Genomic DNA, 26,988 nt, shown 5'->3' with positions numbered 1-26,988 from the left:
GCGCATGCCGAGCTGCAGTGACTGATTCCTTGGTTATTCACAAATGCGCACGATTCATAAATGGTGCGGTCGTGGAATACTAGCGGGGACTGAGCTTGCGGGCTTTCGCTCGCAGTTGCTCCTGCTATCGAGGACCAGGAGACGCTGGGCGTTGTGCGCGTGCGTGTCGGCTCCAAGGCGGTGCTGCGTTGCGCAGCTACGGGCGTGCCTCTCCCCGAGATGAGCTGGCTGCAAGGCATAGCGCGCATCTCGGGCGCCGACGGCCGAGTGCGCCCGGGAACCTCCGAGTTGGTCATCGAGACAGTGCGCGAGGAGGACGCCGGCCGCTACCGCTGCAATGCCGTCAACGAGGTTGGCACGGCGTCCAAGGAGTTCCTCGTTGACGTGCTCGGTGAGTGAGGCCTACATGTTCGCTTTGTTTCGATTTTTGCTCGCGCTAGCACGGCAGGAGGCATGCTGTGTTTAGTTTTCTTACGACTGCGTTAACGTTAAAGGCACGCTCAGCAGGACAGCTTCTTAAAATTTTGCCACCGGTAAAATTCGATTCGCGTTTTCACGTGAGAAAAACTTTTGTGACTTTTTTTTCCCCCTTAATTGCAGTTCAACTTCTGACGTCAGTAATAATACGACTCCGTGATCACCGATTTGAGGCGAAAGCCACTAGATGTTAACCTTGGAGATGCACAATCGGAGAAACTGCTGAGGTCTTTAAAGCGGCTGGAAATGTCCATACTTTACTTTTACACGATGTGTCGCTTGTCAAAATTCTGGTTTCGGCAAAAGTTTTTTTGCCCTGAGGTAATGTATCAATGAAGGGCCTCAGTGTCCCATTTGAAAGCATCGCACTTAGTGCCCACGTATCCATCATCTTCTTGTCGCTGTGTAGTCGAGTGATCTTGCGAGCACTGCTTTTGTTCTATGCTACAAGAAGCGCCTACAGCTGGTTCGTTTGAAAGGGCATAGCTGCCTTCGTGCCCCAGTATTGAGAAAACGGTGTAGGAGAAAACATGAACCTACTTTCATATCAAATTCTTAAGCAACCGTATTCCTTACACGTCGTTCAGGCTGGTATATCACATCATTTCGCTTCTCATTAGCATTCATCTGCTAGTCAAGTTGAAGGCCACTTTGTAATAGGAATTCCAATGAATGACAGATGTACTTTATTATGTGCCGTTAACAGTAAGTGCAAGTGTCCACCAAGAAGTAAGACAAGTACTGCGCTTTGTTACCCCAAAACCCAAGTCAACCTAATATTCATAACACACTGCCATCCACCGTGCGAGTTTCGCAATGCCAAAAAACAAATTCGTTGTATCAAAAATTCCCAGTGCACGTTAAGGCGGTTGAAATTAACCCGTAATCCTGAAATCCTCCAACAGCCCTTTCTTCTTTTAACTTCCACCTTCCTGCATTTTCCTCTTACTGCGCGGTTCGGGTGTCCACCGAGAGGTATGACAGATGCTGCGCCTTTCGTCTCGTAGCGTAGTTTGTAATTAACAAAGTGCGGTACGTTAAAGGCGCTTCACGCCTACTCTTAGGACCAAGCTTAAGCGTCTTCGTAATTTTTTCCTTACGCCGCGGGATGTACATATTTTAATTTTAGAGATTCTACCTCATAGCCAAGTCAAAAGCATTTGGAATCGCTTTGAAGCCTGTACAGCGATGATGGCCAGTCTGGCGAGCCTGCATCCCGATGCGAAGACTTTCCGCAATTATGAGGGGAGCAACCAAGCAAGTTACCAGAAATTTGGGCAAACTGCTTGCTTGCCAATAGCGACACTTTTTGGGCGATACGATTGCGAGTGCCTAAAACCTAGTTTGTTATTGTCACGAAAGTCCAAGATTTTGTGCACAAGGATTTTGAAAACTCCTCCTGCTCGTGAGGTTAGCTGTTACCGAAAAGTCACGCTCACACGCGAGAAGAGGTGTGGCATGGATTGTACTTTGGTAGGAGAACACGTGAGAACACATTAAAGTGATACCACTTTAATGGCAGAAAGTGAAGTGGAACTCAAGAGACTTCTGATGCGCGTACAAGAAGAGAGTGAGAAGTTTGGGCGTAAACTGGACATTAAAAAGACAAAGATTATGGCGTCTTGCCCTATCAAGTCCTGGAGCATCAATGGACAAGAAGTGGAAGCTGTGACAGTTTTTCTCTTCTTGGGCTCCAAGATTACCTCGGAAGGAGACTGCAGCCATGAAATTAGGAGACGCCTGCTTCTGGGAAAGAGAGCAATGGTTAGCCTTGACCGCCTAGTAAAGAGCAGAGACATTAGTCTGCCAACCAAGATCCGTATAACTCGTGCTATGGTCTTTCCAGTTGTGATGTATGGATGCGAGAGTTCAACTGTGAAAAAGGCTGACCGCTGAAGAATTGACGCGTTTGAATTGTGGTGCTGGCGAAGACTCTTGAGAGTTCCTTGGAATGCCAGAAGATCAAATCAGTCGATATTCTCGACCATAAACCCTGACTGCTCATTGGAGGGTCAAATTATAAAGTTGAAGCTCAGCTACTTTGGTCATCTGATGAGAAGAGAGGAGTCGCTGGAGGAAGATTTGATGTTGGGAAAGGTTGAGGGTCGCCGGAGAAGGGGTAGGCAGCGAACGCGATGGTTCGATGGCATCCTCCAGGCACTGCAGATGAAGTTATGTGATGTTAGGAAGATAGTGAGAGACCGGAAAGCGTGGCGTGACATGGTCCATCGGGTCACGAAGAGTCGGACATGACTGAACGACTGAAATGAACTGAGGAGAACACGGCTCGTCTCAAAGAAGGCCTCTGCTTTCATGCAGCGTAATTATGCACACAGCCCACATATGACGCAGAGTTTCATTGCAGGTAGACCGGGCAATTCTGCACTTTGTATACACTGAAATGCACTGTAATCCAACTACGTGTCTGTCAAAATAGCTATTGTAGCGGCTAGCTGGTGCGTCATCGGGAATTTGGCAAGCGCTAACTAGACACAAGGACTGGAGAACAAAATTTCCTGATCACTTCATCGTGTGTTGCCCACGTATTGTGACTAGGCAGCACATTGCAACTTCGCGATGTGAGCAGCAGTAAAAACAGTTTATTGCTCGCGCGCTTACAGTCGGTAGACATGGGTAAAGCAGTAGTTATAACAAAACGTTGACTCGGCGCTCACAGTACGATTGTGTGAAATTGAATACGCCCGGTAGCAGCAAGTAGTCGGAGAAACACACCGCCGCGTGCGTGGTACCGAACCTAAGTACGGAATCATTTTGAGAGATACGTAGGTACGTCCGTCTTTAACACTGTTTAGGTCTGTCCGACGTACGCATCGAACATATTCAGCGTTCATCTGACGTATCGTCTTTGCCAAAAGTAACCAGGCTGCGTGTTCCACTTCTCAGTTTGATAGAGAGGATTCGTACCACATGTGAAGCTGCAAATATGTGCAAAGTAAAGGCGAGCTCCTGTCCTCATTTCTAAACAAGTTGTGATCCTCTGGAAACACATATTGGCTTTGGAATAAAATCAAGAAGCAAACCATGCAGCCTGGTTACTTTTGGCATAGACGGTACGTATGCAGAGTCAGAACAAAAGTTTTCGGTGCGTTAGGATACAAAACAAAGCATTATTTTGGCACACACACTCACGCACTTCAGTCCGCTGAAATTTGTTCGGATGTGAAGGACGCTTCTCCTCAATCAAGTTTTGGCAATACCACGTTAATGAATAGCGACGCTTAGCTACAGTAATTTGTTTTCCGAGAGCCCGCATCCAAGGTATCCGGTACAAAAAATCATGAAGTAATGCAGATGCCCCAATTGGAGCAGCGTAACACGAGCAGACAATTTACGCATATTTGTGCAACAGGTAAGGAATCAGAACGGTATATAATGATATCGCAGCTGGGCTTAAAATGTAGTCCTAAAGATCTCGCGCCCGTGCTCCACAGATTTAATGAATATGTTTAAAATGAAACATGCGGACTGGTATCTTTTGGTGGTCAGAGCTACGTCTTTGTTTTTTTGTTAAGCTCAAAGTAGCAGCTTTTTCAACATCCTGTCTCTTTATATCTCTTGTTGCTTCAGCGCATAAGTGAATCCGTGTGGGTGCTTCCGCGCTTGAGCACATTCGTCTATAAGCTCGATCGACGTGTTCTGTGGCTGGCTATTGACACCTGCGATTGCTTTTTGCCTTCAAGAGAGATTGTTTCAGAGTGCACAGTGTGTGCGGTTGCTACCTATTTGACGATGAAAAGTAGCGCAAAGCGGCGATGAAAATGTAGCTGGGCACATGCACAATGCCCACTAAAACCTTTCCTGGTCGGATGTTGCTAGGACGTCGCTCGCTATGCGTTTTCCTGCGTCTTGTTCAGCGACGCAAAACGCCGGGTGCGAGCATCGTCACACGATAGGCACGTCAGCACGCTGAGACTATTCATTTCCGAACTGAATGTTTTTGCGCACAAAAATTAGCCTTTATTACTGATAGCAAGATTTATTCTTTTAACTGAAGAGGAATGAACACTTCCGCCTCTAAAGCACGATGTTGGCTTTTGCTTCAACATGCCATGAAACATTCGCCTGCATGTGGTGCGGAGAAGGAAGAGCACGCTCCGCGAATCAGAGACAAGTAGTTGATAATCATCTCTCAACACATTCTATTTAGAACTTGTCATTCATTTGGTTCGTGCAATTAGTTCCCCCAGGGCTTACGGTCGTCGGCGGCCGCCGCTTGTCCTGGGAACTGCTCGAGGGTGAACCCGTCACGCTAGACTGCTCGGCGACGGGAAACCCAGCTCCTGCGGTAACGTGGTTCAAAGGGAACTCAGAAATCACCTCTGGCGATGCTGTGCTGCTGCAGGAAGGCACCGATCTCATTCGCGGAGGCCACGCCCTCCGCATGCTGCATGTGACCTCTGAGCACGCTGGTGCTTACTCTTGCGTGGCAGTCAACGAGCTAGGCCGGACGACGCGCAATTTCTCCCTCAGTGTTCTCGGTGAGGACACCTTCCGAGACGCTTTCTTTTCCCACGCCTATGGTAACGAGCGCCGGTATTGTCAAAGTACAGGTAACTGAACGGCGCCGGAATACCTTCGCTAGTTCGTGCTGCGCAATTGTTTTTAATGTCAGTTCCGAAAATTTTGTTTTATGACACTTTGGCATATAGGTGGTTTCCGTTGCCTTCGTGACGTAATTGCCAGGTGGGTCGTTTCTCAATTTGCTCTTCATGACGTTACCGGTAACCTAAGAAAAACTGGGGATTTTCCTATTGTTTAACTTCTTTAATTTAATCCGTATTCCTGAAAGATGGGCAACCGTAAGTTAGAAATACAAAGAACTGCTCGCCTAGCCGTCAGTGCTACAAGTGGACACTCGGAAACACGCGGTGCAACACTACGCCATCGTTCACGTCTTCCTGTGTCTTCACAGCAGGGGAATAAGTTTCTAAAGCGTCGAGCTATCAAATTTTAATTGGAAACTTTGTAGCTCATGTGTGGCGGGAACAGGGCCCATCACCAGGAGCTGCGGGCGGAGCATGTCACTACAGCGCATTCTCTTGAACTCATTAATAATAAAACAAAACGTTTTCACGCAAGACATCGCACTGCCATTCTTTAGTGTTCCAGCCGAGCACGCTAACCGCTACTGTATACGACGAGTTCCGGCGAACTTTGTCTATAATACTCCCTTTGTTGCGTGACAACGCTGGATAGTGATGAAGAAATAAAAATTAACGATATCGGAGTTTAAGATCAGAAAAAGATTAAAAATAACAAGGATTTAAAATAAAATAAAAATGACGAAGCGTCTAGTGTCACAAAAGCAGCAACAACGCTTAGGCTCTCTCATTTCTCTAGTGCATGTTCTGCAGTGCTCTTAAAATTATTTTATTCCCTCTGCGCAGTTACTGAAGAGCCTCTTTTTTAGCGCGCAGCCTTGGTAACAGTTAACGAGTCTAATAAGTTTGCCTGAGTTTCATCAGTTTGCCTTTTAGCTTTGTAGCGGGGTAGTAATGGCACTCCTGAAGAGCTACGTTTCGCTAGGTCGAGAAGAACCTTCACGTTCAGATACTGCTAAAACGCGAACCAATGTTGATTGACTACCGCTGCACTTTCCATTCAGAGTTGAATGACAATTATTATTGCGCGGCTTCGCCTGCTTCTGCCCAGTGAGGCCTAAGATTGAGGCGGGGCCGTCTGAACGCGACCAGCTGCAAGTGTTGAAGGGCGAGAGCGTGGCTCTCTTCTGCAACGTCACCGGCAACCCCCCACCTGTGATCCGGTGGCTCCGGGACGGCCAGCCTCTCCAGTTCCGGACGGGCGTTTCCCTCTCCCGGTCGGGCAGACGCCTCAACATTTCATCGGTCGAGGTAGGTTCGCTCGACGGCGCATTGATAACGGGCGCATGCCAAAAAGCCTTATTCCCCTGCACACGCTGCGGAAAGCGCCGGCACGAATAAGCCTGATATTTTGGCAAAATGTTCTTCAATGACAAATGAAATAGTTTACAGACGGCATTCATACTGGGGGACAGTGAACAAAGGTGGGACAAGGACCAGACAAGCGCCGAGAAAATTCTATGGGAGCACCTGAATGACCACATCGAGGATAGGGATGGATGCAGATAGTAGCCGAAAGTGGATCTTAGATGTCGGTGAGGAGCGTATCCTGATTATTATGCACAGAGAACCTTTATGTGGCGGTCTAGAGACAAGGGAACATTCCGAAACAGAGTTGACCACTTGCCTATGTCGTAACTAATCAGCCATCACGAAGAAATAGAACGGATGAAAAGGTGCAGCGCAGTTTGGGACGTCATTATCAACGTATATTTCTGCAGATTGTGCAACGGATCAAAACATAACTGCAGAAAATGCAAAATGATACGAATAATTTGAAGAACAAATAAATAGATTCTATTTTGAGATATCAAACAAAGAGGTTAAAAAATATGTTTTATACAACTGAAGTGGTAGCAGAAGGCTCGATATGGCACGTGGTAGCCGCTGTTTCCGTACACTATACAGCGTGCTCTCAAAAGGGCAAGGAAATTTCAATTACGCCTAAAGCCTCCAAAAGAATGTACTCTGATCTGGAGTAAGGCGTCATTGCCTCGTGTCGCCAACCTTGCTTGAAAAGAAATTTGCTAGAGCTAAGCCTACCTCACTAACCAGTGAAAGCCGGTTGGCATGGGCGGTCTAGAGGTGTGGAGTGGCACGTTCGTTTAGGACCCGTTATGCAACCGTTCATTATCGGCCTTGGTCCGTGTGGTCATGGCTTGATCGCGTTTCTGGCAGGTGAAATCTGCCTGGAAGATGTTTTCGTCAAAAACGGTAGCGCTCTCAAAAACATGTTTACAGATATTGAAGTTGATACCGACGCTAGTGGCGTGGGCGTTGGCTTTGCGCTCATCCAGCGTCATGGCACCGATCAGCACGTGATAGCTTATGCTAGTCGTTCGTTGAACAAGGCGGAGCGTAACTACACCGTTACTGAATAAGAGTGCCTCACAGTGGTTTTTGCGGTGCAACAATTTCGTTCCTACCTATATGGCAATGTTTTTACCATCGTCACTGACCACCATTCGCTCTGTTGGCTCGTAAATCTTCGTTACCTTTGCGGCCAGCTGGCTCGATGGGCATTGCGGTTGCAAGAGTTTAACTTCACTGTGGCATACAATAGCGGCCGTCAACATGCTGACGCTGACTGTCTGTCACGCTTGCCGCTTTCGTCAACTGGTAGTGATGATGACAACTTTGATGATTACCTGGTGCCTGTCTCGGCAGCGTTTCTTGACCCTCAACTGTTCCAGACAGAACAACGCAACGATCAGACTTTGGCACCGCTCTTCTCTCCCGCTCATGATTGAAGAGAAGCGCGTTTCAGCGTTCGTGCCGGCCTGATTTAGAAGAATTTCAACCCCGGAGGTGCACGCTTTCTTCTCGTCGTGCTGGAAAACCTTCGTATTCGCGTTCTTGAAAGGATGCACGACGATACCACGTCGGGCAACTTGGGTGTCGCCCGGACCCTTCATCGCACATAGGAACGCTTTTACTGGCCGAAAATGCGTCAAGCCATTCAGCGCTATGTAGCCAGTTGTGTCAAGTGCCAGCAGTACAAGCTCCCTACGTCCCGTCCACCGGGACCGCTGCACCCTATTGCGCCTCCGACCGCACCCTTTTTGAGCAGGTGGGCATCGACCTCTTGGGTCCTTTTCCGCGATCTTCGAATGGTAACCGGTGGATAGTGGTATGTGCTGACCATCTCACTCGATATTCAGAAACAGCCGCAATACCCTCAGCCACTGCTTAGGAAGTATCCCTATTTCTTCTGCGATTTCTCGTTCTGCGCCATGGCCCTCTTCGAGTTCTGATCAGTGACCGTGGGCGCCAATTTACAGCAGAAGTTATCGAAGAACTACTTTGTCTATGCACCTGCGATTACCGTCATACAACGCCGTATCACCCGCAATCGAATGGACTTGTTGAACGGACCAACCGCACCCTGACCACTATGTTGGCGATGTACGTGGACTCTGATCACAAGAACTGGGATGACATCCTCCCTTTCATTACATACGCGTATAACACTGCAGAGCATGAGACGACTGGCTACAGTCTGTTTTACCTCCTGTATGCGCGAGTTCCCCGCAGCTGCCTTGATACCATCCTTCCTTTCTCCCTCTACAACGAGCCTTCTATCGCCACCACTTTATGTCGAGCCGAAGAAGCTCACCGCGTTGCCCGCCTCCGCATCCTGGACTCAAAGGAACGTTCGAAGGAGCGTTATGACAGCCGAGGCCCACATGTCTCTAATGTTCCCGGTGATCTAGTGTTGCTATGGACACCGCTGCGCAAACGTGGTTTAGCCCAGAATCTGCTCTTTCGCTATAGCAGCCCTTTTGTCGTTTTGGAGCGCCTGAGTGACGTGAATTATGTAATTTCACGCCGCACCGAGAGTGGCCGATGCTCACGCCGGACCCAGGTGGTGCATGTGGCTCGGCTAAAAAGGTTCCATCCCCGGCGCCTTCCTTAGACTGCTTGCCCTGGGGCTTCGTCTGCAAGGGGGGAGGGGGGAGTGTCACGTGCTGCGGGGCTTCAGGAAAGAAAGAAGAGGCTGGAGAGAAGAAGAAGAAACAGAAGCCACAGTGGTGTTAGCTAGTATTCCTTGGGGGACTCGCAGCGCTTTAGACGACAAATAAACACCCCAGTTACGTACTGAGTACGTAACAATATCATTTCATAAAAGTGCGATGGTATTCATAGCCGGGGCTAATAAATGCGAGCTGTGCTTCGTAAAGTGCAGCAGCCCAGCACTTAAATATCTCTGGTCCCTTTCTGATCATGACAACAATCGTAACACTAACAGATGGGCAAAATACATCCCGCGTGGTTCAATACATAGAGGTGATTGACTTTGCTTTGTTACAAGACTCAAAGAGAATGTTAGAGGTGAAGTTGATATTACGAAAGTAGCATTTTACTCATTGATATGGTGAATTACTATCCGGTGTGAATAGGCTCGGGCATTAGAAAAATATTGCGTGCATGTATTCGGTAATAAGGGAACATTTTAAGACACAGAACAAATTCAGAAATCAAATTTCAGTCGCGCTGCAGTGAACGCTCTGTTTGCTTTGAAAGTCATATCGATTAACGTACATGAGTTGAAAGTGAAACGCTATTAGGTTCGACTTTCATGAGGATTGGCTAATAAATCTTGCATTTTTTACCGTAGGTAAGTTGAAACTGAAACCCCAATTGTGTAGCACGAGCTTCTGTTATTGTTCCTCTGAAATAGGTTACAAATTGTATAGGAAATGCGCAAATAAGCATTAGCGCTAAAAGGCGTCATGGCGTCCCACAAGAAGAAACTGACACCTAGCTGATTACCTTATCATATAACGGGCTCATCCATAGTACCTCTGAGGCGGCCGGTAGTGAGTGAGTTAATTTGTAGATGCTGCCTGAAAACAGTGGCGCAAGAGGAGTCTCATATTGTTTTCTGCTGGCTATATGCAATGAACCTACAGGGATACTGTGCGGTATTCTCACTGGGTATAAAGAAGCTAGTATTCTAAAAACCGTTGCAACCGGATCCTCCTTTGTACTCCTTGTCAAAATAGAAATAATAGTGTATTTGCATCCCAAGAAAACCGAGCATACGTTGCGCACTTGTGAAACGTTCGGAAAAACCGAACACTTACACCTACACTGCATGTTCACAGGTTTCAGATGCAGGACGGTTCGTGTGCATTGGTACCAACAGCGTTGGATCGGCTTCTAAGGAGTTCGAAGTGGAGGTGCAAGGTAAGAATAGACGAAGGCATCGTTCAATTGAATGTTCGCCGACTTAGTCGATTAGCGCGAAGAAAGCAAGGTAGTACTGTGTCCCCTGGAGAGATGAAACGTGCTCGCTATGGTATGTTTTCCACATCCTGCCTAAGCGTTTGGCAGTTCGAAGTGACTGGTGACACTAGGCACTCAAGATATCTGTTGATGGAGTCGATGTTAGTATAAAATTTAATGTAGTTTCTGCGGAAAAATGGGGACATCAGCGGGCAATAATCCATCGGCGCTCTAGGGTACGGAGCGTCAACCACCGCACGAGTTTGTTGAATTGGTATCATGATTGTCAGATTCTGAAATACGGTTTGCGCCCCTCAGAGGGGAGAGTGTGGCGACGGATGGAGCGCTAAATGACTTAACAGTGTTGCGTTAAATTGAGAGTGCTCAATATCATACCTTCTACTGTCTCATCAAGTATACGAAGGGCAAGAGCCGACTTTTCGGCATGATGCTGCTAAATAGCAGGGACATTTATCTCCTAGTTATTTAATGGGCTGTAACTGTGTTACGTGTAGCGATGGTGAACCTTGCTTGCGCCAAAACGTGCGGCCTTGTAACGGTTTCCTTTTTTACTCTGGCCGTTGCATGTTTCCCCATGACGGTAGCTTCATCGACTTGGAAGCTCGACTTGGAAGCTGCTTGGCTTTATGATGTCAAGCCGTCTGCGGCAAACGCTATATTTCGTTTGCGGGCAGACGCCAAGAAAAATTTGGAGTTGGCATGTCTCAAAGTTTCGTGTATTCTCCCGCAGAGCCACCCTACATTGACTCCTCGAGCCAGGAGCGCCATCAGACAGCGTGGCTTCACCAGCCGGTGACTCTGGCCTGCCCCGCTTCGGGATCTCCGCCTCCCGAACTCAGCTGGTTCCACGATGGTGTGCCCCTACTCGAGTCGGACCCAAAACTGCTCTTCTTCCAGGTCTGTCCTGTTGCCGCCCCAGCGCTGATTTTTTTCTCCTTTCCGGAAGAGCTAGGAACGCTGTTACATCGATGTTCAAGGAATCCATATATTCAGGCGGTCGTCTCCCTTGTGCTTTCCACATAATACTCGTGAGGTCGAAGCTCAGTATTCTCTAATAATGAAAGAGGCTAAACGGGCACACATTACTTTTCCTCAATGTATTAACCAACATGATTCCCCTTCCGTTTCTGTTAACGCAATTTATTTGTTCAAGATTTATTTCGCTTCCTGACAGCGTTGCAAATACTATGTGCATTTGTTGGTGAGCGTACTCCGTGATACTCTCGGGACGTGTGGGGGCAGCGGTTGAAGTCTCATAGGAGAAACCCACTGCTTGCGTTACATGCTCAACCGTAATCCGGTTAAAAAGTGGCAATAGACGAGTAGTCGCTTCGTGAGCAGTCTTCGCCAGCTGCAAACTATAGACTGCGTCGTCTTAGGCCTTCTTGTCTCCGCCATACAAACACAGCTAACTTTATACAGGGGGCGACGTATACAAAGGGATTTAACTCTAATACGACACGGGCACAGTCTTGAAAAAAAGTTTTGAAAGCCATGTAAAGCTCAAACTAAAAGAGGCTTTATTTTGTAAAGGCAGGTAAAAGAATAAGCCTCAAATTATTTATCGGGCACTGTGAGTGACCGACGACAGCACGGTCAGAGTGTGACCGTCGCGAAAACTGTCGCCGTTCTTTCACAAATCAGCGGTTTTTTGAGCTTTTCCTGGGGGCAGGGCAGAAGCTGACGATAAAGATCGACTCAAAAGCAAGCTGCTTGCCAACACTATACGCATATTTTATGTATAGGGCGCACAAAATAGGCACGCATGCACACAAAGCATTCACACCACAAGCGTTTTTTTTTCCACCCCGTCGAGACAGGCACATCATTGGTCGGGCGCGGAGAAATTCCCAGCTGCTTCCGAGTGATGTGTAGAGGACGACACGTTGGGCGCGCAAGGCTCCGCAAGACACCAGATATGTTTAGTCCATCGCTTTCCAATCCTTTACTGTTTCGCGCAGGCGATTCCTTCGTGGCGCGCCCGCTTTCAAACTGCGCTTCGACTTCGCGACGCTTACAGAGCTCTGTATTTTGTAGCTTTGTTTTATTAAGCTAATATTTTCGTACCTGAAAATACGTTTAGGTGCTTTCATCATGGGTGTGTTTTGTAAGCGCAAGATGAGGAGCTGACACTTCCCTCCAGTGATCTCGCAGCTTCAAATCGGTTGCGGGTTTTTAGTTTCCGCAGAGAGTCATTTTCTCTGGCCCGTAGCTACACAGCAGTGGCTCGTACTGCTCCTCAGCCTCTGTCTGATTCCTGTGTTTTTTCAGCAAAGTGAATTTTCCATCGATATCGTGGAAGTACTGAATGCACTCTTTCGATAGTGAAAAGCCTATGAGTGTCCGTAGTTTGCGCGAAGGCTGTGAGCAAAGCAAGCATAGAGAATCGAGCATACGAAGCTTACAACGGAGGCTGAAATGGAAATGTATACAGCGCGGACGGCATGATTTGTTCCACTGGTCCACAAATAGCCTTCACACCGTGAGTGGCTGTTGGCAAATGGCAATGCAAGAAGCCGTTAATACATCTGCTATTTACTGGTTATGCGCAGCACTTTTACATAATCCTTCTATTATTAAAAATAATTAAAAAGAATGGCGCAGCCACGTGGGCGAACAGACGGCTACTGCATTTAAGATTTTCAGTTTTCTTCGGTACAGCTATCGATCGTACATATTGTATCGCCCGCTTTCTCACATCTAATGCTGATGAGTTGTTACTGTCCCTCACAGGGCGGCCGCTTGGTGACGCTTCGGCCAGCTCTTCCTTCGAGCGCCGGCATCTACACTTGCGAGGCGGTGAACGCGGTGGGACGCGCTTCGATCGATTACATCCTCGAGGTATACGGTAAGCACTGGACATGAATGCCCCTAAAACGCGTCGAAAGAGCGTACAAGTAAACGGGACTTGGCACCCTCATTTATCTCAGTGCGAGCGTAATACTTTGGAGAAAGATATGATAAAACAAAACGCAGCAGCTGAACATCACCCGCTTTAAATAAGCCTAAATTAAATTGGCATTAAAAACTCATACAGGCTCCACAAGCATATATAAATTTAACCCCATGCCAGGAAGAAGGGCCTGATAATGTGCTGGTGATTTCTTGGTTCCCTTTATGACTATAGTCGAGCAGACCAGACACGTTGATGATGGTTGCCTTCGGCAAAAGGTAATAGCAACATCGTGATTTGCTGACTGGTGTTTAGGCGTTAAAGAAACGTTGGGTTATATACAAAGGGTCCTTCGCTTTTCAGCAAACCTGATATCAGCCGATTGTTCCAATAACAGGAGGTGATAAAAATGCGTTCCGACCCCGGTTTCTACCAGGAGGGGCACAGAGGCATTTTGAAACTTCATCCAGGCTCGTGTGTATTTCGTAGAAATCCTTTTTTAACACGCGTTGTGCCTTTTGTTATGGATGCTGCGGCTGCGTGCTAATTTAGAAAAGCGCTCTATATTTAGAAATTAGAGGCCAGATCCAATTCAGTTACCGGGCTTCTCATGACATCGGGCCGCCAAATGGCTCCCATTTTAGTGCATCATGCATGCTCCACTGCTATCTTGAGTGAGGTAGCACCTGCGCTTCGCTGTTGAACGAATTTTTTAACGCGATAACGTTGAAATCTCCATACTACTAAAGACCGGTGTCGGCGTTGGAGCTGTGGGCGAAAACTCTCTAGCATGGCGCTGGCAGGTGGTAGCTGACAGCTGACATGGTCCAGCACTTACTGGACCGGTGCGGACAGAAGTAAACGGAGCACGCCATTTTCTTCTAAAATTTTTCATGCGCTGCATAATTTAAACTGGCTGTCGTGGTATCTACAAACCGACAGCAGTCGCTAGTGCCTTTTCACTTGGACAAATATTGTTTTGTTGTCTCCAGTGCAGGAGGCGTGATTTTAATTTGAAACAAAAAGCGCACCCGTTTAATATTGTCCGCACCTGTACGTAGGATTGCCTAACGTTGCGTTTGCCGCGAGCTGCCAACTCGGCTTCTCCTTTCATATGGAAGGGTGGTATAAGAGACATCCTGCCAGGACCCTTGAATTCGCATTACCCCTAGGCCACGCAGGCACGTTCGTGCGCGTCTTGGGTAAACTAAGGCTTGATATGTGGGCTGCAGACATCATGCCCATCGCGTCATGCCCTTAAAGGCGGACTTTAAAGTGTCCCCTATAATTTTTCAGTAATAAGTGCGTTCGCGCAATATAAAGCCAGAAATGTCTGGTGCAGACAAGAAGGCCTGTAACGACACAGCAGGGGACAAAAGGAAATGCTAATGAACGAAATGCGATAGCTGTAATAAACAAAATAATTTGGGCACTCTTAAGCTCATGCCATCGAAGATATGACGGGACAACGTTAATGGTTTGCTGCCACCCCTTGCGACTTCTCGCCAACTTAGTGTTTCACTTGTGCCCCTAACGTCCCGCGCACACTTATTATCACAGAGTCGTAAAATACCACGTTATATGAAAGACCACCGGAAATTGGCGTAAGACACGTTGCCCCTATAGGGCAACGTGCCCAGAGCCAAGGGCCCTGGAAAGTTGGATTCCGTTCTCACTCTCCCAGCACTCAAACTTTCAATTGGCAGCGTCTGCTTTCTCGGCAGTGTGAAGTCGTCTCGTGACGCCTTTGAACCCGAATAGCAGGGAGTGCACAGGCATGTCACAATCACGTACCAGAGCCATAGCCGCGATTTTTCGTTCAAATTACCAACGCCGAAAACGCGATGCCTGATTTTTTCGAGATCGGGGCCTTTAAGACTATGGCGTTATAACAATAACGAAATGTGATCGTAAAATCTTCCTAATGTTCTATCTCCTTTGTTGCATGTTTAATATATAATGTTATTGCAATAGAAAATAATAATTATTTTGGCACAAATTATGCCGAAATATCTGAAATAATAGGTGGGCGCTGGAGCTACATCTTAAGAGTAGACGCGATAGCGCTATTAACGCCGCCTTTTCTAGCTTGAATTTTTTTAAACATTTTCTGTCGAAGCTGGTTCTTGTGGAAAAGATGGAGCACTATCTGTTTCATTTCTGGGTTGACACAAACCTTGCAATTAACGTCGTAGAGATGGAGGCGCATGCGCTGTAGATTCTGTCGCACTATAGCTTCCAACTTCGCTACGAGATGGATTTCAAATTGGAAAATAGAGGGTATGACACCACCCTAAACTCTGCACAATCAACGGCTGCTTCATACTATGATAGAAAATTTGGTGTGTAGTTTTTCCGGAACGTTTAGAACGATGATAAGATTTTTCTTCTTTGAACAAAAAAAAAACACTTGGGTACAGCGATGGCTTTAGTAAAAAGGCACAGTAATCTGTCGCGTAAAACCTTTTTGACTCAACAACCCACTCAGTACCCGAAAGTAAAGCGTTATAAATCGCGGCCGAAAATAGCCCTCGGAGTCCAGAAATACAACACGCGGATATGGAAGCCTCGTTAATAAGGCCTGCCACAGTGGTTATTATTGGACGGCACTCCGCATTTCTCTCGCCGATACGGGGAACTGAAATCCCTTCCTACATCTGTTATTCGTTCCGCCGCAGTTCAAATGCAGCCGCCTTGGCCGCAGAAACCAACGGGCGACCTTCGCCTATAGAAGGCTGAGGCCATAATCACTGAGCCACTGCAGCACGCATTTCCAGTTCTCTCAGGTGACTGCGAGGCCAGATTATTCTAAATAATTCCTTAGGAGGCGCTTTGCGCTCCGACGTCCTTCAATGCGCATGTGGAGCGCTCTGACATGAAAGCATGTGGAGCGCTCTGACATGAAACCGTCCCTTCGTGTTCTTGCATAGAATGCCACTGTTCGACTGGCCAGCGATAAAAAAAAATGGGAATGGTTCAACACTGCTGAACCGAATGTGGAGCGAAAGCATTAGCTGCAGGTGACCGAACGTTCTTCTTCCTTGTCTTCTCCTTCGTCTTCTTCTTCCTCTTCGTCTTCATGGTCCCATTTGTCTTCTTCGTCTTCGTCTTCTTCGTGGCTGTTCAAGGTCAGTCGTCACTTCGGCCACCGACTGCGGTACGGGCCGAAAAATGGTGTAATGTTGATTTTGCAACATAAGGGTCATATTATAACCATAGCAATGTCGCCGTCCTCCTGGTCACAAAGCCAGGTGTGTGACGTATGACTACACCCCCCTCCCACACACACACGCACACACATACACGCGCGTGTCACCACGTACACAAAAAGCGGTACAGCGAAGCTTGGTGAAACCAATGGCACATCGTTTGCCATCATGCAGCGCTCCTAAGAGTATTTTTGCATCCCGCTAAATTCCTTAAGCTGAATTCTGCATATTCTTTATTTTCAGTTGGCGGCCAAGTTGCCTCCATCAATTTGCGGAGAGGATTCAGATATAACCTAATCGTCTTTTTTAATACCAAGTACATCCAATGCGTCCGTTATTTTTTTTTTCGGAATTTGAAGAAACTCCGCGAAGTATCAAAAAATATCACACGACGGCGCTCGTGCGTTATAATATCACACTGCTCACAACAACGTTTGTACGAACTAAACATGTGCTCTGACTGCGCCGAGGTCTGCGACTGGCTGAACCATCAGAAAAATGCTGCACCATGAGAAAAATAGACCTTGTATCGACGTTGCTTGAATTTGGCGGCTTCAATGTTTTCTGTGCCTTTATTATTACTTTTTTTTGTAAGCTCCACAAAAGCTCCGTCCAAGTTGGCTTTCGGCGGCATGGTCGCCGGCCTGCCCATCGCTCATCGCTAATCGTGACTCGTGCTTTCCGTGTTATGGCAAAATACTCTGACGCATCTTCGACACTATCCTGACAGCGGCGTCAGCCGCTCATTTCGAGACGGCGAGCGTGCACGCTTCGTTGATTCAAAATGCGTTTGACAGTGCTGCAATACGGTTACGAAAGGCTGCTCTCATTGGGTATTTTTCAGATATCGCAAGTTTGCTTCAGATGCGGGAAAAACGTTCATGTAGGAGCCTCCGCAATAAATATACAGCTCACCGCAAAGGGATGCGGTGCGGATGGGAGGCCGAGTAGTGCCGTACACCTCTAATCACTTGGTTTCTAGAATATGAAGGTTAGGGAGAAAGGGTCCCTTTCTCTCGAGGGAGGAAGGCAGACGTAGTCACGATGTCTTTAAGTTGTCTGTATTGGTCCCTGGTGTCTTCGCGGGGGCGCTTGCAACAATGCAGTGCGCCGAACCACCTTTGACAGGCTCCCCGAAGCGACACGACAATAACGTACCAACAAGACAGCACGCTCGACTTCGTCCGAGTTGAGAAAAAGAAGACTCCGTCTGAGCAGAAATGAACCTTGAAGCCTCAGAAAACGTATTATGGGTGCAGAAAAAGATAGGCTGAGCTTGTTTTTGTTTTCCTGCCAATACCCATAAGGAAGTTATACCTCTTAGAGCAGTAGTAACTGAAAACAACTGCTGGCAGGGGGAGCTTTCCAAGTTCCTGCAAAGTCGTCTCAACTTCTTGTTGCCGGATGATCCGTTTCTAATTCGGAACTCCAATCAGGTCATAGACTTTCTATCGAGACATCAAAGAACCTGTGATAGGTTTTATGCTTTTTCCATTGACGTGGTGGATCTTTACTCCATACCACAAACAGATCTCTGTACTCCTGTCTGAGAGCGAATTGAGACGCAAGGTGCAGTCAACTTTCAAAATTCATCTGGGATTTCTGTAGATGACTTTTCAGAATTACTTAGCATTTTCCTTTATTCAACCCTTGTTGAGTTTGACAATGCCTCCCACTTACAGAGGCAAGGCATATGTATTGGTTGGTTTTGGTTTGTGGGGTTTAACCTCCCAAAGCAACTCAGGCTATGAGAGACGCCATAGTGGAGGACTCCGGAAATTTCGGCCCCCTGGGGTTCTGTAACGTGCACTGACATCGCACCGCACACGGGCGCCTTGCTTTTCGCCTCCATCGAAAAGCGGCCGCCGAGGCCGGGATTCGATCCCACCTCCTTGGGCACAGTAGTCGAGCGCCGTAACTACTGCGCCACCCCGGCGGGGCTAGGCATATGTATTGGCTCGCGCATTGCACCGGTTTTAAGCGACTTTTTTAGCGTGTATTGACAAAGAAATTTCTTCGCGCCTAGACAGAATTTTCGGCGCTAAGATTTTTAGATATGTTGAAGTACGTGACTCCTGATAGAAGGGACGGCATTGTGCAGAGCGTTTTTAGAGGTTTTTCGAGAATGTGGAAAGAGTTTAAGTTTTACTCGTGAGGTTCCTAATGAGGGTTGCTTGCGTTACCCTGACCTCAGCATTAGCTTTAATCGAAGTTCACTCTGTTGGACATGCTTCCCTCGATCAAAAAAGCCATTTCTTAGCAATAATTAGGCCCATTCAAAAACCGTCAGGAGAGGAATAGCTCTGCACTGCCTAAAAGCCGGTCTTCAGAAGTCCTGTGAGCACAAAGTGAATGTGAGTGTTCAGCAGCGGGTTCTCCGCCTGCGTAGCGCTGGCTTCCCTGACAGCATACTCGCGTCCGTCGCTGAGAGCCTAATTAAAGAGCTCCGACCGGGACGCAAGACATCAGGCTGCATCAATGACGGCCGCGGGGACGTCCGGTGCATGTGCCTTACATGCACAACCTGTCCCATCGCCTCAAAAAGGGTGCGCTAAAGTCGCTTTTTCAGCCCCACAAAAGCTGTCAAGGACGTGCTGCATGGGGAATAATGCTCACCAGGGAAACACCTGCGGAACTAAACACGCCACGCGGTTTGTGAATTGCACCATGGGGGTTGTTTATCTCAATCCCATTGACTTGTGGCAAGTCCTAAATTGTACAAACAGGCCAGTGCCTGAATGAAAGACTGCGTAAACACCGGACAACTCGCAGCTCTGATGGCCGGCGGCTATTTGGCGGCACCTTGCCGCAAATGCAAAATAAAAAAAGAAGGAGCAAAGAAGAGGGAAAATGCGTTTCACTTTTTCGCCACATGAGAGTGCTGAAGCGGTTCCACAGGCAGTTTTAAAGGGAAATATTTTAGGCTTTTTGCATTGATAAGGCAGGGGACAAGTGCGTGAGCACCCCATCAATAACCCTCACGAAAAAAGAGATTAACTATTTGTCAAAAAACACGTAGGTCAATGTTGGTTTTAATTTTTGTTTTTGTTTTTTTATGATAACTTGCTTCTTTCCTAAAGAAATGCGTTTGTGTCGGGGGGCGGAGGGGGGGGGGCAAAAAGAGTTTGCTAAGCGTGCGCTGATGTCAAGTGTAAATTTCCTTTACGTGTGGAATAAACATCAATTTAAGTCTAGTGTACTGTCCCGTCGGTACCTTACTGTCGCTGTCCCTTGTCTTTTTCCACGCTAGTTTCAATGTCGCAGTCATTTACAAAAACGCACCACCTAGCCCAACTGTCTTCTCTGAGCTCTCCGAAGCGCGCGAGTGGCAGCGCGCTCACGGACGCTTATAAATAGACCTTTAGTTAAGCGTTATCGCCCAGCCTACGGCTACTGCGCGGCACACGCGCTGATTAGCCCCTTCGTGCCAAGTCGGCCGGCATTTGACGGCAACGTCGCACCATCTGTCGCCCGCAGTGTGATCTTCGTATGCGTACTGACGCTCGCGTAGTACCGGTAGACGGTAGCGGTAAGCAGTAGCGCTAGACAAAGTCCCTAATAAAGCGTAGCGGCTGCGCACTGCTGCTGCCATCTCTGCGTGAAGAAACTTCTGTGGCTCAGAACGTTTCATGCGCGTTCCGGCATGAAAAGCGAAACAAGAAAACTTGCTAAGCCCGCTTAACTTCTGTCAGCGCTGCACACAAATGCGCTGCGCACATTTCTTTTCGAGCCCCTTTTTTGCCACTAATGATTGGTGTAAGTTTTTTCAGGAACTTTGCGTTTCTATATGAAAGCCTCATATTCCAATAGCGCCAGCGCCATCCGGCGGCCACAAAAAGCGATTAAAAAAACGGCGTGTCATTAACTGAACAGTGGCATGGTCGCGCTGGTCCATTAAAAAGGTTGATGCATTTGGTGTAAAAAGCCCAATACTTTGGATTGCATTAAGAGGCAATAAATTTGAATGAAGGCTGGTTTTCATTAAATCTGCAACAACACATCACCACGGTAACCAAGAAACCTGACATCATTCTGCTGCAAGAAACGGTGACGGAGAACCCAACCCTCGCTGAGTATCGCGCTCACGTTAGCCCAGAGGAGGGACGAGGCGTCTGCACATTCATCCGCAAAGGGCACACGTTCGTTGAACATCAGCTAAGACACGGCCGCAGCAGGGTGGAATACACCTTCACCGAAATCATCCCAAGCAAACAACGGAAAGATAGCCTGTTGATCGCTAACATCTACAGTAACCCCAAGCACCAAACACAGAAATTCAAGACCCTACTACACACAGCCGAGGAGACTTAAACTCCTCCCATCGAGCGTGGGGTTACGTGAAAGACACGGCAAAGTGACGGGGCCTACTACAGGATACCCTGGACCACGACTGTGCCTTGAACGGATCCCAATCATCCTACCCGAATCGGCAATTTCGTACCACGAGACACCGCACCAGACCTTACATTCATCAAGAACGACCACAACAGCAAAGTAACATGGCGCAACACCGGCGTTGACCTGGGCAGTGACCACTAAATCCTCGAAATTACGATTCCCAATCAATTCCGGGGCAACACCATTACACACGAGTGGACGGACTGGGACGGTTTCCGTAAAGGAAGGCCAACCACAGCGCAAGACATCACAGACATCGAAACCTAGTCGGCAGAGCTCCACGATGCAGTGCACTCGGCCACCAAGACCATTGAAACGGACGAGGACATCATAGCTATGGACAGCCGTCTGGCACATCTGATCGAGGCCAAACGTTCGATAGAGGCGTGCTGGAAGCGGCAACGGCTGAATCGCAAATTGAGAAAGAAGGTGGCCGACTTAAACAGGGCCATTCAACATCATTTCACGGTCTTGTGCCGTCAGCATTGGAACGACGTCTGCAACCGAGCTGACGGGCAACTACAGCGTGGTTGCACATGGAATCTATTTCGGCACCTCCTAAACGAAACTAGGACCAAGTCACACCAGCGCGATCGCCTGGACTGCCTCATACACACCACCACACAACAGCAAGGAAAAGACGTCGTTGTCAAGAACCTGGAATGCAAGTATCTGCAACACGCCAACGGAAACCCACCCGCCATACGGGGGGCTGCGCAACGCGTGACTCGACCGAGACATTACCGTGTCAGAGGTACGGGTAGCGCTGCACGAGCTCAACACCCGCTCGGCAGCCGGCCTCAATCTTATTACCAACAAGATGCTACGAAACCTCGACTATGCATCGATCGAGGCCCTAACCCGCTACTACAACGAAGCTGGCGTTCGGGCAAGCTGCCCCGACAGTGGAAAATGGCAAGGACAATCCTAATCCCGAAACTGGGCAAGCCGTCGGACATCGGCAACTTGCGTCCAATCTCGCTCACGTCCTGCGTGGGCAATGTGCTAGAGCACGTGGTTGCCAACCGGTGGCAGGAGTACCTGGAAACGAAGACCTATATCGGTATACAATGATTGGCTTCAGGCGCACACTCAGCACACAAGACGGCATGCTACAATTCAAACAAAAAATAATCGACAACAAGACACAAGACAGCAAAGTAATTCTGGGACTTGATTTACAAAGTGCATTCGACAAAGTCAAACACTCAGCCATATTAGCACAAGTATTGAGACTCAACATGGGGGTAGCGAGCTACAATTACATCGAAGACTTCTTGACCAATCGCACCGTGGAACGGCCCGCCAGAGACCTTAAGTTCCCCGAATAGAAGCTCGGCAGCACGGGTACCCCGCAAGGTTCAGCCATCTCGCCGTTGCTCTTCAACCTTGTCTTGATCGGGGTAGCGAGGGCAGTAGAAGGGACCGGCGTCCGGCATACGATCTACGCCGACGCCATTACCCTGTGGACGGCAGGCGGCACCGCCGCCAGCATTGAGCAGCAGCTCCAAGAGGCTGTTACTGCCATCAACCAGCACCTTGACGGCACAGGCCTGGTGTGCTCGCCCGCCAAATCCGAGCTGTTCGTCCTCACACCATTACAACCGGGACGGAAACGCGCTCCCCCTCGGGAGTGCGATCACATAAGAATCATGACTGCATCGGGGAAGCGCATTCCCGAAATTCCTAAGATCAGAGTCCTGGGCCTGCTACTAAACAAGAATGGCCGCAACGACGAGACCATCAACGAGATTACCACCAAGGCAATGGATGCTATTCGGCTCCTACACCGAGTCTCGACACGACAGGCAGGCATGCGTGAAGACAGCCTTCTGCGCCTCATCCAGTCGTTCGTGATTAGTCACATCGACTACGTTGCGGCCTACCTCAACTGGCAGGTCACTGATCGGACAAAGATAACACGCTGATCAGGCGGGTTTACAAGACAGCGCTGGGATTGGGATTAATAGGGACCACGAGTACGGCTCGGCTCCTGCAGCTCGGTGTCCATAACACCTTAGAAGAAATAGCCGAGGCGCAGCTCACTGCGCAAATAGAGCGCCTCTCTACCACCAAGACAGCCGCAGTATACTGACGTCCCTGGGTTACAATCCCCGAGCTCCCAGTCACAATCGTGCGAGATCAGCGATGAGGCGTGGACCCGCATCCACGTGGAGCCCATCACGAAAAACATGCACCCGCATCCACGTGGAGCCCATCCCGAAAAACATGCACCCCGAGTACAACCAAGAACGGTGGCAGGCGCGGGCCAAAGTCCTTGTCGAGCAACGCGCATGCCCAGGACCCGCACGCCCGGTTCGTGGACGCAGCGGAATGCAAGCGAGAAGGATTCGTGGCAGTGGCCGTTGCGGCGGCTACCGGCATCAAGACAACGGCAGCGAGCGTGCGATGCACTAACGCCACAGACGCCGAGGAGGTTGACATCGCTCTGGCGATCTCGGAGGCCAAGTGTCGCACCGTGCTCAGCTACTCGAGGAACGCTGTGCGCAACTTTGCCAAGGAGCGAGTCTGCGCGCCGGCGGCCGCCATCATCAGTAAGCTCCAGCTCCAAGACCACGGCAATACTATCCGCATCAAGTGGTTCCTGGCGCACGCGGGAGATTGTGCATCCTCACCGAATCACAACGAGACGGCCCATTCGGCAGCGCGAGCGCTTACCTTCCGCGCCCCCTAGAAGGACCATTCCGAGTGGTGGTTCGAAACAAAAGACCGAATGACCAGTTACGAAGAAGTGACTAATTTTTACAGCCTAGCTCGACAGACAGTGCCGCCGCCTCACCTTGCATTTAGTCGGGAGGAGGCGGTCATCCTAAGGCAAATGCAAACCGGGTCACTCCTAGCCCCGGCAGTGCTACACGTCCTCCACCCACACGAGTGGTATGTGTAGTGTATGTCAAGTGGGTCCGGCGGACCAATGGCACATCATGTGGGACTGTGCCAGCTTCCCGACCGAAGCTGCAGCCAGGAAATATCCGCCGGAATTTCAAAGTGCTCTGCAAAATACAGACAAGGACCTTCAACTATGGGCCATCCAGCAGGCCCGAGGTGCGCTGGAAAGGTACAAGCCTCACAACCCACCACAAACGGGCCAAATGAGGAAGTGCAGAGTAGGGCATAACCCCGGGTTGACACTTGGCCAGCGTCACGACGCTTTAACCCGTCGTTTGCCGGCTCCTTAATAAAGTTATACATACATACATACATACATACATACATACATACATACATACATACATACATACATACATACATACATACATACATACATACATACATACATACATACATACATACATACATACATACATACATACATACATACATACATACATACATACATACATACATACATACATACATACATACATACATACATACATACATACATACATACATACATACATACATACATACATACATACATACATACATAAAGGCTTATTTCATTGAAAAAACATGGATTAAGGGTGTCGGTATAGATTACCATTTGCTACGAGTACAATCTGCTTATTTGTGGTGAAAGCATGTGCTACGATGGATTTGGGTGGTAATTGAGGGGCAGATTGTAATGGATCAAGAATGGATTAAGTTAGAGTAGGGTAGATCAGACTAGACAGGGGGTTTACGGTGTAAAACGAGCATTTCTTTCGGCGAAGCAAACTTGTGCTAGATGTCGTCTGCTGTAGCATTGAGTGCTGATCGAATCCTGCCAATAAACAGACCTAAGCAGGATGAATTTTTGGTCTGTTTTTGCGCAGGTGCATTTCCTTGGTAGCGGTGTGCACGAGTTTCGACTCTGTGACACAAACGGCACAAACATTTCTTACCCTTTTAGTCGAGACCTGAATGTCACATACTTAACCACTCCATTCACTTGGCATTGCCGGGCAGTAATTGAATTATATTTTGTAATCCGGCAAGGCAGTCATCAGAAGAGGTTTTCAAGGATCGTGCATGAAGGCAAGGAAAGTAATTTTGGCAAACTTGGAACTACTGATGAGATGTGATGATAGATTAATCGTTGAGTAGATCTGTTCCAACAGAACCCAATCCCAGACCCCCTTATTATCTACCCAAACCCCAGGTAATTATCTGCTTTGCACCGCAGTCCATCAGAATGCACTGCAACCAAAGTCAGTCCACCCTACCGCAAGCTAATCCAACGTAATGCACTTTTCCTCCATAATACCCTAATTATTCACCATACTCCAAATTAATCTATCCTATTTCACTATTACTGTACCTCAATCTACCTTTTATTTACTGTTATCTACGTTAATACATAATCAAAAAATAACCCTAATTTAAACGCAAATACCCTAATTCAACGTATCTACAAGAATACACACCTATTGAACAGTAATCTAACTCAATCCACATTAATTCAATCACATAAATTCTTAACGCTATCGTTGGAGGCAAAAAGCAAGGCTGAAGAGTACTGCGCAATACCTATGCAAGGCAACGTCGCTGTTTAAATGCACCACACACAACGTTCTAATGAACTACTCTGACCACTTGACTGTCCCGATGGCGTCACGGTGATAATTCGGGACCACTGTTTACACGCCGGACGCCACTGGTTTTCACTGCTAGTAGGGGATATATGTCTGTCGCCTTAAGTTTCATGAAACGACTTGTAAAAGTCTCAAATCACAAAAAAAATGGCCGAAAAGAATCGTAAGGAAGGCACTGCTTGAGGTCAGGCACTAAGCACTCTCCGCACCTTTCCTTGTTTCCTTCATTTGTGCCTAAACACGCAGGGAAACTTCTCGACCACTACAGTTTCTTGGTGCTGAGTGAGCACTGCCGGAAAAGAGCTTCCATCTATTATTTGGCAGCGCCCGTGACTGCTTTGGCGCTCGCGCCGCGCGCCCTCCTTCGGAGCGCGTGCCGATGGTGGCTACACTTTATATCTATGCATGCTGGTCTCCAGTGGTGACATGAGCGAATGACGCGAAAGCCTCAATTACTATCGCGCAGTCAGCGCGACACCGTGCCCCTCACCCTCCTGTTAGAAAAAAAAACGAAAGGTACAAAAGTTGTATAGAAAAACTTAACTGGTTACATATTCACCCTTTCTTCATCACGCACCTTCTCACATTTCTTCGTCGAGCGTCCGCTCTCGTTGACGACGCACTACGCATTGCTGTTCGACGCAGTCGTGAGTCCCGTGATCGCACTCTCTGGCATCAAAACATTGACGCTGTATATTTGCTGCGCACTGGGCCGATTCAAAACGAAAGCATCAGAAATAAAGGAAGGCAAACACTGACATCCCGGTGCCAGTCGCCGCCGCGCCGACTCGCCGGTGGCGGATGTGCGCTGCAGGCGGCGTTGTCGGGTTACATGCTACGCGATGCAATACATGACGCACTTCTTGGACGCTCACGTGTGGTGCAAGGTGCACACGGCCGCCGCTCAGGCCGGAATTTCTGACCGAAGCAAGGAATCCCTTCATCCACATTCCGCACACACTCCATGCCCCTTTGCAGTAGGCTGTGTATTTATGACGGGGTTTCTACGTTAGTAGAAAAAGCAAAATCGGTTCCATCTGAACCTCGTCTAAAACAAGGGCACTAGACCCAAACAAATAATAATGATTTTGCATAATTCATCCTAATTATTGAACATGAAACAAAAAATGCTCGGAATACGTCATAACAGCCGCAACGTTCCACTTTTATTTAAATCTTTGGTCCAGATTTCATGAACGGTGAAACAACCTGTGAAATAGTGTGTGTGCGGGGGGGGGGGGGGGTTGTGTAGTACCATTCAGTTATTGAGGAATTGTCCGCGAGCAAGGCAGCAAAGCAAACGTCATTTTGTACTATACCGAAATATTTGTACAGTCTTTTTCTAGGATGCCGGAGAGTAACTTGTACTTGTTCGGGCACAATAAGTGAACAGTCACTTCGACCAGCGAGAACGGCGGAGGTCTCAAATTCTCTCGCGTTGGAGTCTGACGACCGATACGGCTCATCTTCGCCCTGTCCGCCCTGTGCATGGTTGCAGGCTAGGCGAGTTGTGTAATCCAGGGGTGAGAGCACAAAGATGTTCGCATCGTCGCTATTGTGCGTGTGGTACGCGATGTTATGCTATACGATGCAGTAGCATC

The 26,988-nt window shown here is 48.2% G+C and overlaps 1 protein-coding gene across 1 annotated transcript in view; it reads left to right on the top strand.

Moving 5' to 3' along the window:
• Positions 1-26,988, top strand: part of LOC146182970 (hemicentin-2-like) — a 43,892-nt gene that overhangs the window by 9,076 nt on the left and 7,828 nt on the right. The window contains exons 3-8 of the mRNA XM_084608313.1: positions 116-391; positions 4,677-4,976; positions 6,151-6,350; positions 10,208-10,289; positions 11,080-11,246; positions 13,083-13,197. Coding sequence (XP_084464439.1) covers positions 116-391; positions 4,677-4,976; positions 6,151-6,350; positions 10,208-10,289; positions 11,080-11,246; positions 13,083-13,197 — 1,140 coding nt within the window. The remainder of the gene's footprint in view (positions 1-115; positions 392-4,676; positions 4,977-6,150; positions 6,351-10,207; positions 10,290-11,079; positions 11,247-13,082; positions 13,198-26,988) is intronic.

This window comes from Amblyomma maculatum, chromosome 7, assembly GCF_055883805.1.
Source record: "Amblyomma maculatum isolate TAMU_Amacu chromosome 7, ASM5588380v1, whole genome shotgun sequence".
NCBI classification, from domain to species: Eukaryota; Metazoa; Arthropoda; class Arachnida; order Ixodida; family Ixodidae; genus Amblyomma; species Amblyomma maculatum.
This window is presented reverse-complemented; position numbering and strand designations above follow the sequence as displayed.